This window comes from Carcharhinus amblyrhynchos, chromosome 1, assembly GCF_965287045.1.
Source record: "Carcharhinus amblyrhynchos chromosome 1, sCarAmb.v2.hapA, whole genome shotgun sequence".
NCBI classification, from domain to species: domain Eukaryota; kingdom Metazoa; phylum Chordata; class Chondrichthyes; order Carcharhiniformes; family Carcharhinidae; genus Carcharhinus; species Carcharhinus amblyrhynchos.
The window spans coordinates 29,423,337-29,439,392 of NC_137324.1; the positions used below are offsets into that span (position 1 = coordinate 29,423,337).

The 16,056-nt window shown below is 43.1% G+C and overlaps 1 protein-coding gene across 1 annotated transcript in view; it reads left to right on the plus strand.

The window, feature by feature from the left end:
* The window catches only part of ark2ca (arkadia (RNF111) C-terminal like ring finger ubiquitin ligase 2Ca), a 35,576-nt gene extending 23,127 nt beyond the window's left edge, over positions 1–12,449 (plus strand). The window contains exons 6-8 of the mRNA XM_080197475.1: positions 594–689; positions 3,580–3,686; positions 11,253–12,449. Of these exons, the coding sequence (XP_080053601.1) occupies positions 594–689; positions 3,580–3,686; positions 11,253–11,370 (321 nt within the window). The 3' untranslated portion in view covers positions 11,371–12,449. The remainder of the gene's footprint in view (positions 1–593; positions 690–3,579; positions 3,687–11,252) is intronic.
* The last annotated feature ends 3,607 nt before the right edge of the window (positions 12,450–16,056 follow it).

Genomic DNA, 16,056 nt, shown 5'->3' on the forward strand with positions numbered 1-16,056 from the left:
AAAATGACATTGCATTCATATCATCGTAGAATCACAGTGCAGAGGGAAGCCATTCAGCCCATCGAGTCTGCACCGACAACAATCTCACCTAAGACCTATCCCCGTAACCCCACATGTTTACCCTGCTAATCCATCTAACCTATGCATCCTGGAGCACTAAAGGGTAAATGGCCAATGTGCCTAACCTGCACATCTTTGATTGTGGGAGGAAACTGGAGCACCTGGAGGAAACCCACGCAGACATGGGGGGAACATGCAAATTCCATACAGACAGTGACCCAAGACAGGAATCAAATCTGGATCCCTGATCCTGTGAGGCAGCCGTGCTAACCACTGTGCCACCGTGCTGCCTCTTAGATCAGATATCAGTGACAGCAATCTTGGAATTTACAAGACTAGATTTAAGCTTGTGAAAAGGAAAAGAATGACTTACTATACTGGCTTCTTCTGCCCCTCAATCCACTTGATGGCAGAATAGATTGACTTGGAAATCATAGCGACAACTGATAATGTTCAAGCCCTTCATTTAATGACATGCTCAAACCCCCGTTTACGCGTTAAGGTAATAAAATATTATTTCTTGCTGGTTTCAGGAACTGTTACAACTAGAGGACAGATTTGGGACAGTGAACCGTGGGGCCATGCAGAATGTGATAGAGCGGTACACCTTTCCTCACAAGTACAAGAAGGTGAGAATGGATGCCTCTCACAGCTACCTGTGTTACTCAATGCTTTTGTTGCATTTATAATCACAGGGAAGGGATTGATGAGGGAAGAGGAATGAAAAGGAGTATCTGAGAAATGGGCACATCTCAGAGTGGGATGGAGGACAGGGCTGGGTGAAAATTTGAGGCGGCTTGGGGGTCAGATGAGAAATGCGCAGGTACAGAGGCCTTATAGGGGATGAGGAATTGAGGAGAATGTTTGGTAGACAGTGGTGGATAAAGAGTTTGAAATAATTGGGATATATGTGATGGGATAGATGTGAGACATGAGGTTGGGATATTTTTTATTCTTGCTTAGGCCAGCATTTCATGCCCATCCCTAATTGTCGTTAAGATGATGGGGGTGAGCTGCCTTCTTGAGCCGCTGCAATCCATGTGGTGTAAATATCCTGAATGTGCTGTTAGGGAGGGAGATCCAGAATTTTGACCAAGTGACAGGGAAGGAACGGTGATATATTTCCAAGGCAGGATGGTGAATGACTTGAAGAGGATCACCCAGTTGGTAGTGTTACCAAGCATCTGCTGTTCTTGTACCTCTAGATGGTAGTGGTCATGGATTGGAAGATACTGCCTAAGGAACCTTGGTGAGTTACTGCAGTGCACCTTGTACATGATACACACTGCTGCTACGTTATGTCGGTGGTGGAGAAAGTGAATGTTTGTGGATGAGATGTCAAACAAGCAGGCTGCTTTGTCCTGGATGGTATCAAGTTTCTTGAGTGTTGTTGGAGCTGCACTCATCCAGACCAGTGAAGAGTATTCCAATACACCCCTGACTTGTGCCTTGTAGATGGTGGAGAGGTTTTGAGAGTCAGGAGATGAGTTACTCACTGCAGAATTCCTAGCCTTTGACCTGCTCTATTTATATGACTGCCAATATTTATATGACTAGCCCAGTTTAGTTTCTGGTCAATGATAACCATTGGAATGTTGATAATGAGGGATTCAGTGATGGCAATGCCATTGAATGCCAAGAGATAGTAGTTAGATTCTCTCTTGTTGGAGATGGTCATTGCCTGGCACTTGCGAAGCTAGGATGTTATTTGCCACTTATCAGCCCAAGCCTGGATATTGTCCAGGTCCTGCTGCATTTGGACATGGACTGCTTCAGTATCTGAGGAGTCGCAATCATGCTGAACATTGTGCACTCATTAGCATACATCCTCACTTCTAACCTAATCTGGAAGGAAGATCATTGATGAAACAGTTGAAGATTGCTGAGTCTAGGACACTACCCCGAAGGATTCTGTAGTGATGTCCAGGAGCTGAGATGATTGACCTCCAACAGCCACAACCATCTTCTTTTGTGCTGAGCATGACTTCAACCAGCAGACAGTGGCTACTGAAACTGAACTTTCATTTTGGGTACGAATATTTCTCACCTAAGTTCAATTTTTTAAAAAGCCCCAAAAATGATATTGCATTCATATCATCATAGAATCACAGTGCAGAAAGAAGCCATTCAGCCCATCGAGTCTGCACCGACAACAATCTCACCTAAGACCTATCCCCGTAACCCCACATGTTTACCCTGCTAATCCATCTAACCTATGCACCCTGGAGCACTAAAGGGTAAATGGCCAATGTGCCTAACCTGCACATCTTTGATTGTGGGAGGAAACTGGAGCACCTGGAGGAAACCCACGCAGACATGGGGAGAACGTGCAAATTCCATACAGACAGTGACCCAAGACAGGAATCAAATCTGGATCCCTGATCCTGTGAGGCAGCAGTGCTAACCACTGTGCCACCGTGCTGCCTCTTAGATCTTATTTCTATTGATCTTATTTCTATTTATCTGGATCTCCTTAGTGCCTCACTCGATCAAAATGCTGTCTTGATGTCAAGGGCTGTCAGTCTCACTTCGCTCTGGGGTTCAGCTGCTTTGCCTGTGTTTGAACCAAGGCTGTAATGAGGTCAGGAACTGATCCTGGCAGAAACCCAACTGGGTGTCACTGAGCAGGTTATTGCTGAGTAAGTGCTGCTTGATAGCACTATTAATGTCCTCTTCCATCACTTCACTTACGATGGAGAGTAGACTGATGGGGCGGTAATTGCCCAGGTCAGAATTTTCCTGCTACTTGTGTCCAGGACATACCTGGGCAATTTTCCATATTACCAGATAGATGCCAGTGTTGTAACTGTACTGGAAGAACTTGGCTCCAGCAAGTTCTGGAGCACTGGTCTTCAGTATGATTGCTGGGGTTAACAAGGTTCATTAAAATGCCAACTGACTCACTAATGTCCTTGAGGGAAGGAAATTTTCAATCCTACATGCTCTGGCCTACATGCAACTCCAGATCTACACAGTGTATGTTCTTGGTTGAGAGTCCAGGTATCCATTAGAGTCCTGAAACACCTGACACCCAGGGCAAACTTTGCTGATTGACAGCTCTGGCTCTCTAATCTCTTCTAACCTCATTTACACATGATAAATGAGGTTTCAAATGCTTGCAGTTTCAGCTGAGGATATTTTATGGCAGATGGTCTGAACCAAGAATTTTCCCAATTCCCACTATCCACCTTCAGGATTTAAATCCAATCCAGAGAGTCCGTTTGGACCACTTTCAGAAACTTCAAGCATTCAGTCAGTATCACTTGCACCTTGAATTTCTTAGCAATCCCACTTCATGAGTACGCTGATGGGAGTGTTCCCTGGTGGAGGGGACGGGAGGGCGGGGTTCTACCTTTATAACCATCTCAGAATTGAATAGGGAGACAAAGATAAAAAGGGTGAAGTAGAAATGAATTTTAAAAATGGCAAAATATTGATCGCAGTATTTCAAACTATAGAGGAATTAACTCCATTTTATCAATGAATTCCTGGCTTAATTAATTTATTTACTTTTTGCAGAGATTGCACAAGGACCTTAAAGAACCAAAGGAGGTTGAGGAGGATACAGACTTTGATGAGAAGTGTACAATCTGTCTATGTATGCTGGAGGAGGGCGAAGATGTCAGGTGAGTCAGAAAGAAGGAGGTTGCCATGTACTAATGAGGCGATTGTGGTATTTTACTACAGCGATGGATACATTATCTTATAGCAATGCAGCTTTGGTTAAAGGAAGACATTGCATCAGTGATTGTGTGTAACAATATTGATGCAGGTTTTGTGAAGAGTATGTGTTGCTATTTGGATAAAGGATCAGTTTTAAACTTTCTGTTGGAAGCAGGGTTGATAATCAGAGGACAGAGATTTAAGATAGTTGGTAAAAGAACCCAAAGGGAGGTAAGAATTGTTTTTAACCACTCAGTGTTTTTGTATCAGATTCAGACTTGAGCTTGGTTCACAAGCATGACACGTACCACTATAGCCCTACCCTTCTTTTACCTCCCCATCTGTACAGTTGAATAACCTGAGCACTTGGCTTTCATTGCTTTCCCCTGATAAGTCATCATCCCCAACAGCATCCAAAGCAGCACATCTGTTTGTGAGGGATATTGCTCCAGGGGACTCCTGCACTACCTGCCCACCTTTACTCTGCCTGGCAGTCAGCCATTCCCTTTCTGCCTGTACAGACATCGCCTGAGGTGTGACAACCTCCCTAAATGTGCTATCCCCATAAATCTCAGCCTCACAGATGCTCCAGAGTAAATTCATCTCAATTCCAAGAGATTTAGTTTTGGACAAACTAATGGGGTTAAAGGCTGGTGAGTCCCCTGGACATGATGGTTTGTTTCCCAGGATCTCAAAGGAGGTAGCTAATGAAATTGTGGATGCATTTGTAGTTATTTTCCAAAAATCCTTAGATTCTGAAACTATGCCAAAGGATTGGAACACTGTCAGGGTGACACCCTTGTTCAAAAGGAGAAAGAGGCAAAATGCACAAAACTATAGGCCAGTTGGTCTAACTTCAGTTTTTGGGAAAATGTTAGAATTGATTATAAATGAGAGAGTCATAGTGCATTTGAAAAATCATAACCTGATCAAGCAGAGTCAGCATGGTTTCATGAAGGGAAATCATGTATGACAAATTTACTAGAATTCTTTGAGGAGGTATCAATCAGGACAGATAGAGGAAAACCAGTCGATGTTGTATACAGAAACAGTAAATGCTAGAAAATCTCAGCAGGTAGAAATCATAGAATCCCTACAGTGCAGAAGGAGGCCATATGGCCCATTAAGCCTGCACTGACAACAATCCTTCCTGGGCCCTATCTCCATAACCTTCCATATTTACGCTGTTAGTCTCCCTGACACTAAGGGGCATTTGGCATGGCCAATTAACCTAACCAGCACACCTTTGGACTGTGGAAGGAAACTGGAGCACCCAGAGGAAATCCGCACAAACACTGGGAGAATGTGCAAACTCCACACAGTCATCCAACGTTGGAATTGAACCTCAGTCCTGTTACGGTGAGGCAACAGTGTTAACCACTGTGCCACCGTCTCACCCAAAATGATCTTAGAGTACATTAGCATCCAATGGCTTTGTTGCAGCGATCTGTGAGGCCGTCTAGTTGTTGTGGAAAACTGACTGAGAGCATCTGTGGGGAGAGAATAGAGCCAATGTTTTGAGTCAGGATGACCCTTTGTCAGAGCTATTTGAAATTTGTATATTTGGATTTTCAAAAGGCATTAGATAAGGTGCCATGCAGAAAGCTACTGTGCAAGATAGGAGCTCATGGTGTTAGTGGTGATATTTTTGCAAGGATAGCGGTTTGGTTAACTGACAAGAAGCAGAGGGTGGCGATAAGAGGGTCTTTCTCAGGTTGGAGGGCAGTAATCAGTGGAGTTCCACAGGAATCAATGCTGGGACCACAGATCTTCATAATATATATTAATGATTTGGATGAAGGAACAGATAGTACTGTGGCCAGATTTGAGGATGCTAGAAAGCTGGGAGGGAAGACAGGCTGTAAAGAGGATATAAATAGTTTACTGCGAGATATTAACAGAATAAGTGAGTGGGCAGAAATCTGGCAAATGGAATTCAATGTGGGAAAATCTGAGATTGTTCATTTTGGGAGAAAGAATGAGAAGGTGGATTTAATTGGAAAGAAACTGCAGAAAGCTGGAGCACAAAAGGACATGGGAATCTCTGTTCATGAAATGCAGCAAGCTAGCATACAGGTGCAGAAGGTACTGGGACTGCAAACTGAATGTGAAGAAAGGTTGGGTAGACTGGAGTAGTTTTTCTCTAGAGCGGAGAAGACTGAGGGGCGACCTAATTAGGGTGGTTCAAAATGATGAGGGGCATGGACAAGGTGGATAGGGAGCAGCTGTTCCCTTTAGTTGAAGGGTCAGTGTGAGGGGACACAAGTTAACAGTGAGGGGTGGGAGGCTTAGGCGTGATGTGAGGAAAAGGGTGGTGAGGGTCTGGAATGTGCTGCCTGGGAGGGTGATGGAGGTGGGACGCCTCACATCCTTTAAAAAGTACCCGGATGAATACTTGGCACACCCTAACATTCAAGGCTGTGGTCCAAGTACTGGCAAGTGGGATTAGATGGGCAGGTCAGGGCCATTCATGCATCGGTGCAGACTCAATGGGCTGAAGGGCCTCTTCTGCACTGTAGTATTTCGCGATTCTATGATTCCGTGAATGCTGGCTTTTAATTCAAATGTGTTGCAGTATGGAAGTAAAGTGGTGATGCTGCCACTGTACAAAGTACAACTGAGGCTACATTCTTTGATTTGATTTATTATTGTCACATGTATTAATATACAGCAATAAGTATTGTTTCTTAAATATTATCATTGGAGGCTGTATGGAGGAGGTTTACTAGAATGATTCTGGGTTTGGAGAGACTATCGTATGAGGAAAGATAAAGCCAGTTGGATCTGTACTCCTTGGAACCCAGAAAAATAAGAAGTGGTTTGATTGAACATTGATTCTTGGGGGGGGTTAGACAGGGTAAATGTTGGGAGGCTGTTTCCACTCATGGGAGGGTGTAGGACCAGAGGACATAAGTCGCAGAATAAGGCTGCTCATTTACCCTGGATTTGAGGAAGACATTTTCCTCTGAGTGGTGAATTTTTGAAACTCTTTATCCAGGAGGCTGTGGAGGCAGAGCCCGTGAACATTTTCTGAGATTGATAGGTTTTTAATCAGCCAGGGGATTGAGGATTATGGAGAGAAGGTAGGAAAGTGGACTTGGTGACTGTAAAATCAGCCATGGTCTTATTAAATGGTGGAGCAGGCTCAAAGGGCTGGATGGTCTACTCCTCTTCCTATTTTGCATGGTCTTATGAACCTCCCCGAACCCCTCAGTGTCCGACCTGCCACCTGACCTGACCCAACCCGACTCCTCCCTGACCTGGTCTGACATTCCCTCCCATATCGCTGCCTCCCCCACCCCCACCCCAAATCAAACTAACCATATTCCCTCCACTTAACCCCTACCTGGTCTGCCAATTTCACTGTGCAATGAAGAAAAGGGGCTGTGGCCTCCCTAGGTTCACTGGGGTTGCTCTGCTGTGGGGTCTGCAGGGTCTCTTTGCTGCAAGTCCCAAGCAGCTCCAGCCAGCAGAGGTTTGAATGATTTTCTAGAGGGGGTAGGTGCACTTTAAACTCCTGGATTTCCAGCAGCCCATGGCTTTACACTGCTAATAAGGAATTATGTCCTAGTGCTTTACAGAGTGCTTTAAACCCAACTGTAAATCCAAAGCCAACTCCAGCTGAAGCCTATATCTGAAGCTGATAAAAAGCTGATGATTGGAACTTGTTCCTGTGGGAAGGGGAAGGGTTTTGAAGTTATCCAATAAAAGTTTCTAAATTGTGAAGATTAATAACGTAATTCAGAAAAGAAAACTTAACAGAAGAAGATTTGAGCACCCATGCAATTGAGTTTAAAAATGAAATCCAGAGTGAAAAGAAAGTGCAGGAAAATCTGGCAGGAAGTGCAAATGGAAGAAGACATAAGCAATAATTTTGAAAGATGGCAGCACGGTGGCACAGTGATTAGCACTGTTGCCTCACAGTGCCAGGGATCTGGGTTCAATTCCAGCCTCAGGTGACTGTCTATGTGGAGTTTGATTTGATTTGTTCTATTATTGTTCTCCCTGCACCTGCGTGGGTTTCCTCTGGGTACGCCGGTTCCCTCCCACAGTCCAAAGATATGTGGGTTGGGTTCAGTGGCCATGCTAAATTAGTGTCAGGGTAAATATGTGGAGTATCCAAGGGATGGGGCCTGGGTGGAATTGTTGTCGGTGCAGAGTTGATGGGCTGAATGGCCTCCTTTTGCACTGTAAGGATTCTATTCTATGGTGAGTTAGAATAGAATCATACAGCACAGGAGAAGTAATTTTGTCCATCATATCCATTCTGGTTTGGAAAGATCTAACCAATTTATTTCCACATCATTGCTCTTCCCTCATAGTTCTGCAATTTCTTTTCTAACATTAAGTATCTATCCAATTCCCTTTTGAAAGCCACTATCAAATCTGCCTCCACTACTGTGAGAAACGCAGCTCACAGTTAAACAATTTAGTCAAGTCAAGTTCTGAAGGAGCAAGATATTTTATTTAACGTTCTTACAAGACCGGGTGTCCAATAAAATAGGCACACCTTACATCGATTTGCAGCACATTTTTATACTTTTTTTACAAGCATTGTAATGGCTTTGCAATGTGTTGTTCTCCCCTAATTGGTGGTCCCTGTCCCATCTATGTGTTGTCATTCCCCTATTGGCTCGAGGTGCCCCAAGTTTCCATCCCCTCTACTCCCCATCTAACAATGTCTCCTGTTATCACAAGAGTGCATTAGTAAACTCATCCGTCTTATCTAACACTGTTACATGTCCAGTTCAGATTGGCGGTAATCAATCCTTTGCCAACGTAATCACTGCTGTCCCGACTATCTCAGTGACCTTTTTCCCCCTTTTATGCTTAGTTGTAGAAACAACACATCTTGTATACCATTTGCTTTTTATAACTTGGACCCACACATCTGGTGTTATTCCTACACCACAGGCAGTCTTTTTATTGTCCCTGACTATTGCTCTGTTAGCAGCAGTGAATTTTATGCCCTATGTTTGTGACTAAAATCACAGTTGTTTCCATAATGTGGGTTATCAATGTGCCTGACTATATCCAGTCTACCTAACTTAATGCTATTTTTCTATGGTGTACAGATATATGTGTTAACAGCATCTTTACCTGTTGCTCACAACTACCCTTATAGACATTGCATTCCAGACCAGAACACCTTGTCATTTAAAAGAATAAATTTTCCTCCTCTCCTTTCTGATTCTTATCCAAATTCCCTTAAATTCTGTCCTCTGGTTAGCAGTCCTCCTTATTTAATTCTAGTACTGCTGTAAAAAAAAACATTTTGTCAAATCTTTTCATCTTGTACTCATCAGGACAATTGAAAGAATACCAGTATCTGGGGAATCAACAACTTTAAACTGTATAGTAGGAAAGTGCTGATTGGCTGGCATGTGGAGTTTAATTGGTCGAGGTGTTGCCATGGAGTATGCAGCAGGTGACTGACAATTAACTGCCAAGTGTTGTTTGAAAATTTAAACCAGGCTGCTTGCCTCTGGTTGGTTAAAGCATTGCCCCGAGGAGTGAGTCAGCAAGTAGCTGTCACTTATTTTGTCTAGATACAATAAGAATTCTTACAATGCCAGGTTAAAGCCCAACAGATCTATTTGGAATCATGAGCTTTTGGAGTGCTGCTCCTTCATCAGGTGAGTGATTTATTTAGATAAAACTGGCATAATGTGCGCACATGTTTGTTCTGTATGCAAGGAACAGGGCTCTGAGTATTAATATTTGCATCATACTGTAAGTCCAGCTGATAGTTTTCAATTGGCTGCCAATGGGATTTTTTGCACACTGAGGATTATTTGACAAATGATGCCGAATCACAGATTCACATGTAATGTTGGACTGTGATTTGAGTTTTGCAAGTGCGGCTGGTTGAGTATGATCTGTACTTTGCCCATTGAAACAGCAGAAGGGACATGCTGTTTAACATGATATTCCAGTCCTTGGGGTACATGGTGTGGTGATTGTCCCTTTAAGGATCTGCAGAGTAAGAGTCATGTGACCTGGGGAGCCCAATTTGGGAGCAGGGTGAGGAATCACCCTGGTGAGCTTGGCTTTCTGTTCCAGAACTTTCTTGGGAGCTGACTGGCAGCCACGAGGCTGCAAGCCTCTGTATTGTAGTTAAATGCAAATAAATAGCTGCAGTTGTTACTTTCCTAACTTGTGAACAGGAATTATTAAAAATGGACTATTTAACTGACATCACACTGGCACTGAAATTCATACACCACATTACTCATTTGTGTGGTAGACAGAACGTCTTTTTGACTTGATGGCAGCATCCTCTTAGTGGTGAATACCACTTGAATTGCTACAGTGGTTAGCACTGCTGCTTCACAGCACCAGGGACCAGGGTTTGAGTCTGTGTCTGTGTGGAGTTTGCACACTCTCCTCATGTCTGCCTGGGTTTCTTCCGGGTGCTCTGGTTTCCTCCCACAGTGAGAAGTCTCACAACACCAGGTTGAAGTCCAACAGGTTTATTTGGTGGCAAACACCACTAGCTTTCGGAGCGCACATCATTCCTCCCACATTCCAAAGATATGTGGGTCAGATTGATTGGCCATACTAAAACTACCCATTAGTGTCCTGAGATGAGTAGGTTAGAGGGATTAGCAGGTAAATATGTAGGGATATGGGGGTAGGGCCTGGGTGGGATTGTGGTCGGTGCAGACTCGATGGGCAAAATGGCCTCTTTCTGCAATGTAGGGTTTCTACTACATAGTGGCAGTATGAAACAGCTAGCTTCATCTATTGCTCAAATTTTTGTGATAACTTGTCCTTCCAAGGTAATCTGAGGAAAACTGGGCAGTTTTAACAGCTGAAAATTATGGATTTGGTCTTTGAGTGACATAAAATGGGAAATGATCTGATTAGGGTAGCCATTGTCCCATGAGATGTCTTTGATGCACCTTATTCCAGCATCAATTACAAGGTTGCCAATAAGGCCAACCTTACGTGGAACTGTAAGAATCCCAATTCATGTATTGACCAGTGAAGGTAGATTTGCATTAGACCATGGTAAATTAGCCCCTGGCAGACTGGTGCATTGTCCATGGCAGCGCCTTTACCAACCAGAATCCACTTGCTAAAAAATCTGCATTCTCTTCTCATATAGTGTAAAGGTGTTGTTTCTCTTGACATTGGTATTCTTGTGATTGTCCTGATGAATGCAAGATGAAAAGCTTTGACAAAATGTCTTTTTTCAGCAATACTCAGGTTTTGCGCTACCAAGTGACTATTTATTTAACTCTAACAAGTTTTGAACACCTCTACTGGGGAGGCCAAACAGCCTTATATTCATCCCAAAATGTTCTTGTAAAGCATTGTAGGCAGAAAACTTTGGCATTTTGAGTATTCAGGGCTTAACTGTGAAGATTTATTATTTGACCAAGGTACTCCACTATAAGTAATCATCCTCAGGAGATAAAGAAATCCACAGAGACAAGTGGAGGATAGAAGCCAAGCAATAAAAACACAGATTACAGATGATGACATGCCAAGCAGCTAATGGTTTGTTTTGTGTCTCCTTCCAGGCGGCTCCCATGCATGCACCTGTTTCACCAAGTCTGTGTGGATCAATGGCTGGCCACCAGCAAGAAGTGTCCAATCTGCCGCGTAGACATTGAAGCACAGCTCTTACCGGGCAGCTGATTGAGCAAACGTTTGCCTTTATCCCACAGTGATGCTGGGTGGAATTCGGCCTTGTCACCACGCTTTTGCCTTTTGAATAATCTATTTATTGAAACTGCACATTGTGAACCGAGCGGTGGTAGCCTTGTGTTAATGAGGGCTTTATTCACTTTAGAGTAGGGCAGGTTTGGCATAGCCATATGGAGCACTGGATCATGGGAGCTGGTTCTCTCAGGGCAGTGAGATTTATCATTTGGATTAGAATTTTTATTATAACCATTAATGGACGAGTAAATTCCACATTGAACGATTCAAGAACTCTCACTGTCCACTTGCCAGTCTCCTGTTTATGATTTAACACTGTCCATCAGAGACAGCCTAGGGTCGGCCATTTTGCTTCCTTTGTGATTGATGTCATCAGCAGAAGTCTCCATTTTAACTTGCCTTGTGAGCACAAAACCTGAAGGTGGGTTTAAACTTCACAAAACTCCAGAAGAAATGTTTTTCCCTCCTGACCAACAGATTATGTGAAAGAGTGTTAGTTGATATTGTTAAAAAAAGGCTGTTTAGGAATTGGACTGTGGGTTATACGAATAGGCACGAGTAACCCTGCTGTCTGGCACTAGACTAGCTGGGTTCTGCAAATGTCAGCTTTTTGGATCAAGTACAACAACAGGACAGGGATAAATAATGTAGGATGTATGATTTTATGGACATTCTTTGGTTTACTTTGAGGCTGAAGGGAGAAAAGGGGAGCACAGACCTAAGCAGAATTCTTTGTCTGGAGATTAAGGGGTTTATATAGAGTCCAAAATAAAACTGATTTGTGGGGGGGATCATTGCCTGAATTTGCAGTTTGGTGATGCTGCAATGAAGTGCCTTGAGATGTTTTGCTATGTTAAAGGCACTATGTAAAAACTGGATGCTGTTGAATTGCCTTTTCCCATTCAGTACTATGTTACAATGTTAATGATGTGGAACATCATTATCCCACAGCTATGGCAAGGAATGCTACATGACTCAAACAGGACAATGCAGAGTGAAGTACTTCAACTAGTTTTGCTGTATCTCTTTGTGATACAACTTTGCCACAACTCAGTAGTATGGCGTAATGTTTACAGATCATTTTCAGCTAGAGGTATTATTAGAACATAGAACATAGAACATTACAGCACAGAACAGGCCCTTCGGCCCACGATGTTGCGCCGACCAGTTTTTTTTTTAAAAAAAAACACTGACCCACTAATCTAAACCAATCCCTTTTCGTCCATAAACCTATCCACAGATCTCTTAAACGCCCCCATACTAGGCGCATTTACAACCGCAGCAGGCAGGGCATTCCAATCCCTCACCACCCTCTGGGTAAAGAACCTACCCCTGACATCCGTCCTATAACTACCACCCCTTAATTTAAAGCCATGCCCCCTCGTGCTAGCATTCTCCATCCGAGGAAAAAGGCTATCACTATCCACCCTATCTAAACCTCTAATCATCTTATATGTTTCAATAAGATCCCCTCTTAGCCTCCTTCTTTCCAGCGAAAACAACCCCAAATCCCTCAGTCTCTCCTCATGTGACATCCCCTCCATACCAGGCAACATCCTGGTAAATCTCTTCTGCACCCTCTCCAAAGCCTCCACGTCCTTCCTGTAATGTGGGGACCAGAACTGCACACAGTACTCCAAGTGCGGCCGCACCAGAGTTGTGTACAGTTGCAACATGACGCTGCGACTCCTAAATTCAATCCCCCTACCAATAAACGCCAAGACACCGTATGCCTTCTTAACTACCTTATCTACTTGATTCCCAACTTTCAGGGATCTATGTACACATACACCTAGATCCCTCTGCTCCTCCACACTATTCAAAGTCCTCCCGTTAGCCCTATACTGAACACATCTGTTACTCCTACCGAAATGAATTACCTCACACTTCTCCGCATTAAACTCCATCCGCCACCTCCCGGCCCAGCTCTGCAACCTGTCTAAGTCTATTGTCTGTCGAGATCATGTACTTCCTGCTTGAAATCACAAGAGTGGAGCAGAGTCTGTGTTTTTGTCCATTTTTAGTGAAAGGTTTTGAGTGTAGCTGTGTTTAAATAAGTATTCAGGACTGCTCCTCTGGGAAATGGCACTCTAGAATTCCATCAGCCACTTAAGCTGCGAATCTGCTGCTTCAGCCATCAGGAATCCACCTGATAGCAATGATGCTAAACTGGCGATGATTAAAACATCAGAACATACGGTCCAGATTGTGCAGTTGATCACATCGTATCTTATCATGGAGCCAATCTAAATTCCAAAAATCCATCTCAGTAACCTGAAATTCTAGATTATATCCCAAAATTTCTTAAAGTGCTCTCATGTAAGCGAGAAGGGATTTAGAAACAAAGCCTGGAATTCTCCCACCCTGCCCACCACTGGAATTTTAGAGGGCGGATTGTGGAGAATATGAAATGCCATTGACAGTCGGGTGGGAATTTCCAGCTTTTAGACTGGCGCGGCTGGAGAATGCTATCCATAGAAACTAGGAGCAGGCGTAGGCCATTCGGTCCTTTGAGCCTGCTCCGTCCTTCACTTTGATCATGGCTGATCATCGAATTCAATCTCCTGATCCCCCTTTCCTCCCATATTCCTTGATCCTTTTAGCTCCAAGAGCTATATCTAAGTTCTTCTTGAAATCACACAGTGGTTTGGCCTCAACTACATTCTGCGGTAGAGAATGCCACACATTCAGCACCCTCTGGCTGAAGAAATTTCTCCTCACCTCAATTCTAGAAGGTTTATCCCTTATCCTCAAACTATGGCTCCTAGTTCTGGAGTCCCCCACCTTTGGGAACTTTCTTTCTGAATCTACCCTGTCTAATCAGCCAAGTTGAAGTTTGCTGCAATTTATTCGCTAACATTAGTTCTGAAGAGGCTTTTGCAGTCGGTCTTCATGTCGAAATTTCTGTGCAGAACTACACTTGTGTTCCTTGTACAGGAAAATCAGCCTATTCTCAACTCGGGAAAACTGGGAAATGAGGAGAGTAAGGGGACAAAGAAATGAAAAACAAACATACAATGATTGAGACTGAGAGTGAGAATTCTAAAGACAGCAAAAGGCAAAGTCATGGGCAGTGAATAAGAGAGATCGAAATGAAAATGAACAATCATTGAGAGAGGGCTGCGTGACAGAATAAACAAGATGTGACTTAGCTGCATTTCTCACTGCCTTCTAACCTTCACAGATACATAATTAACTGATCTTAGATTTATAACTGGTTGCCTTCATTCCCCTGTCCCCCATTATGTGTATTACCTGGTGAGGAAATTTCATTATTTAATTTGGCCTTACTAGGGATCTACATTGAACCAGGAATACGTCATTCCAGTCATGTCATGGCTTATAACTTTCAGCTGAACAGAAATACCGGTACAGCCTGAATTCAATGTGGTCATGAACACAGTTAAAACATTGGAGCTTAAAACGGGGTTATTTCTTACTTCATGGAGCAGGGAGGGAAAGAAAGCATAATGGCAAATTATTGTGGATGCTGGAATCTGGAACAAAAACAGAAAACGCTGGAAAATCTCAGCAGGTCTGACAGCATCTGTGGAGAGAGAATAGAGCTAATGTTTTGAGTCTGGATGAAGAGTCATCTAGATTTGAAAGGTGGGACGGGAGTTCCCACCCAAGGTTAATGGTCCACCCTCCCTCCAGTCCACAATGATTCCCATGGCACGGGGAAACGGGAAAAATCTCTCCGTTATCTCTGTTCGCTCTCCACAGGGAAGGAGAACATCTTGAATCATTATCAACAGCAACAGTGATGTCTTAGCTTTGTATGAGCAGTGACTATTGAGATTGTCACACTGAAGCTTCAAGACAAACACAACACATTCAAACAAGGACAGGAAATGCTGGAAATAATCAGCTTGTAAAGGGAAAATACAGATTAACAAACTTGGTCAAAGCTTTCTTTAGAATTGAAAACAGCAGCATTTTCTGTTTTAATTTCAGATCCTTAATATTTAACATTAATCTTCCATCATTTCAAGCACTTGATAAGCAGCCCTTTACTTTCAGGGCTGATTGGAGTCACCCTTGACCCTTAGACCATAAGACAGAATTAGGCCACTCGGCCCATCGAGTCTGCACCACCGTTCAAATCATGGCTGATTTTTTTTTCTCTCATCCCCATTCTCCTGCTTTTTCCCTTAACACTGGATCAAAATCTTCAATTGAAAGAAGCTGGATGAATCTTGCAGGATATCTAACAACCTGACTGCCAGATAGTCCAACAAACTCTCTCTTTCTTATCAATTTATGGAGACTGGTTGGTGGTGGGGAGGGAGGTGGGTTTATTAGTGGGTGAAAGGTGATGTGGGGTAAGGGGAGGATCTACGTTTCTGTGACGTTTAGACCAATCACCTTGATTGCAAGATCCTACAGATTTTTTGTGGAAATGTTAGAAACCAATCACTTAGGTTTGTTTGATGAGCTGGAGTAATCGTGTAGACGGAACAGTGATAACTTGTGGAGTGTATCAGATCAGATGCTTTGCATACTTAACAATCATAATTTATTACTAATGGCAGCTATTGTAGGAGTGGATTTAATTTAAAACATTTCTATCATTGAATAATAATTTATTTATTTAGATATATCACTAAAATTATTAAAGAAAAACTAATTTATGTCAGTCTTGTGTTCTAGTTTGCTTTA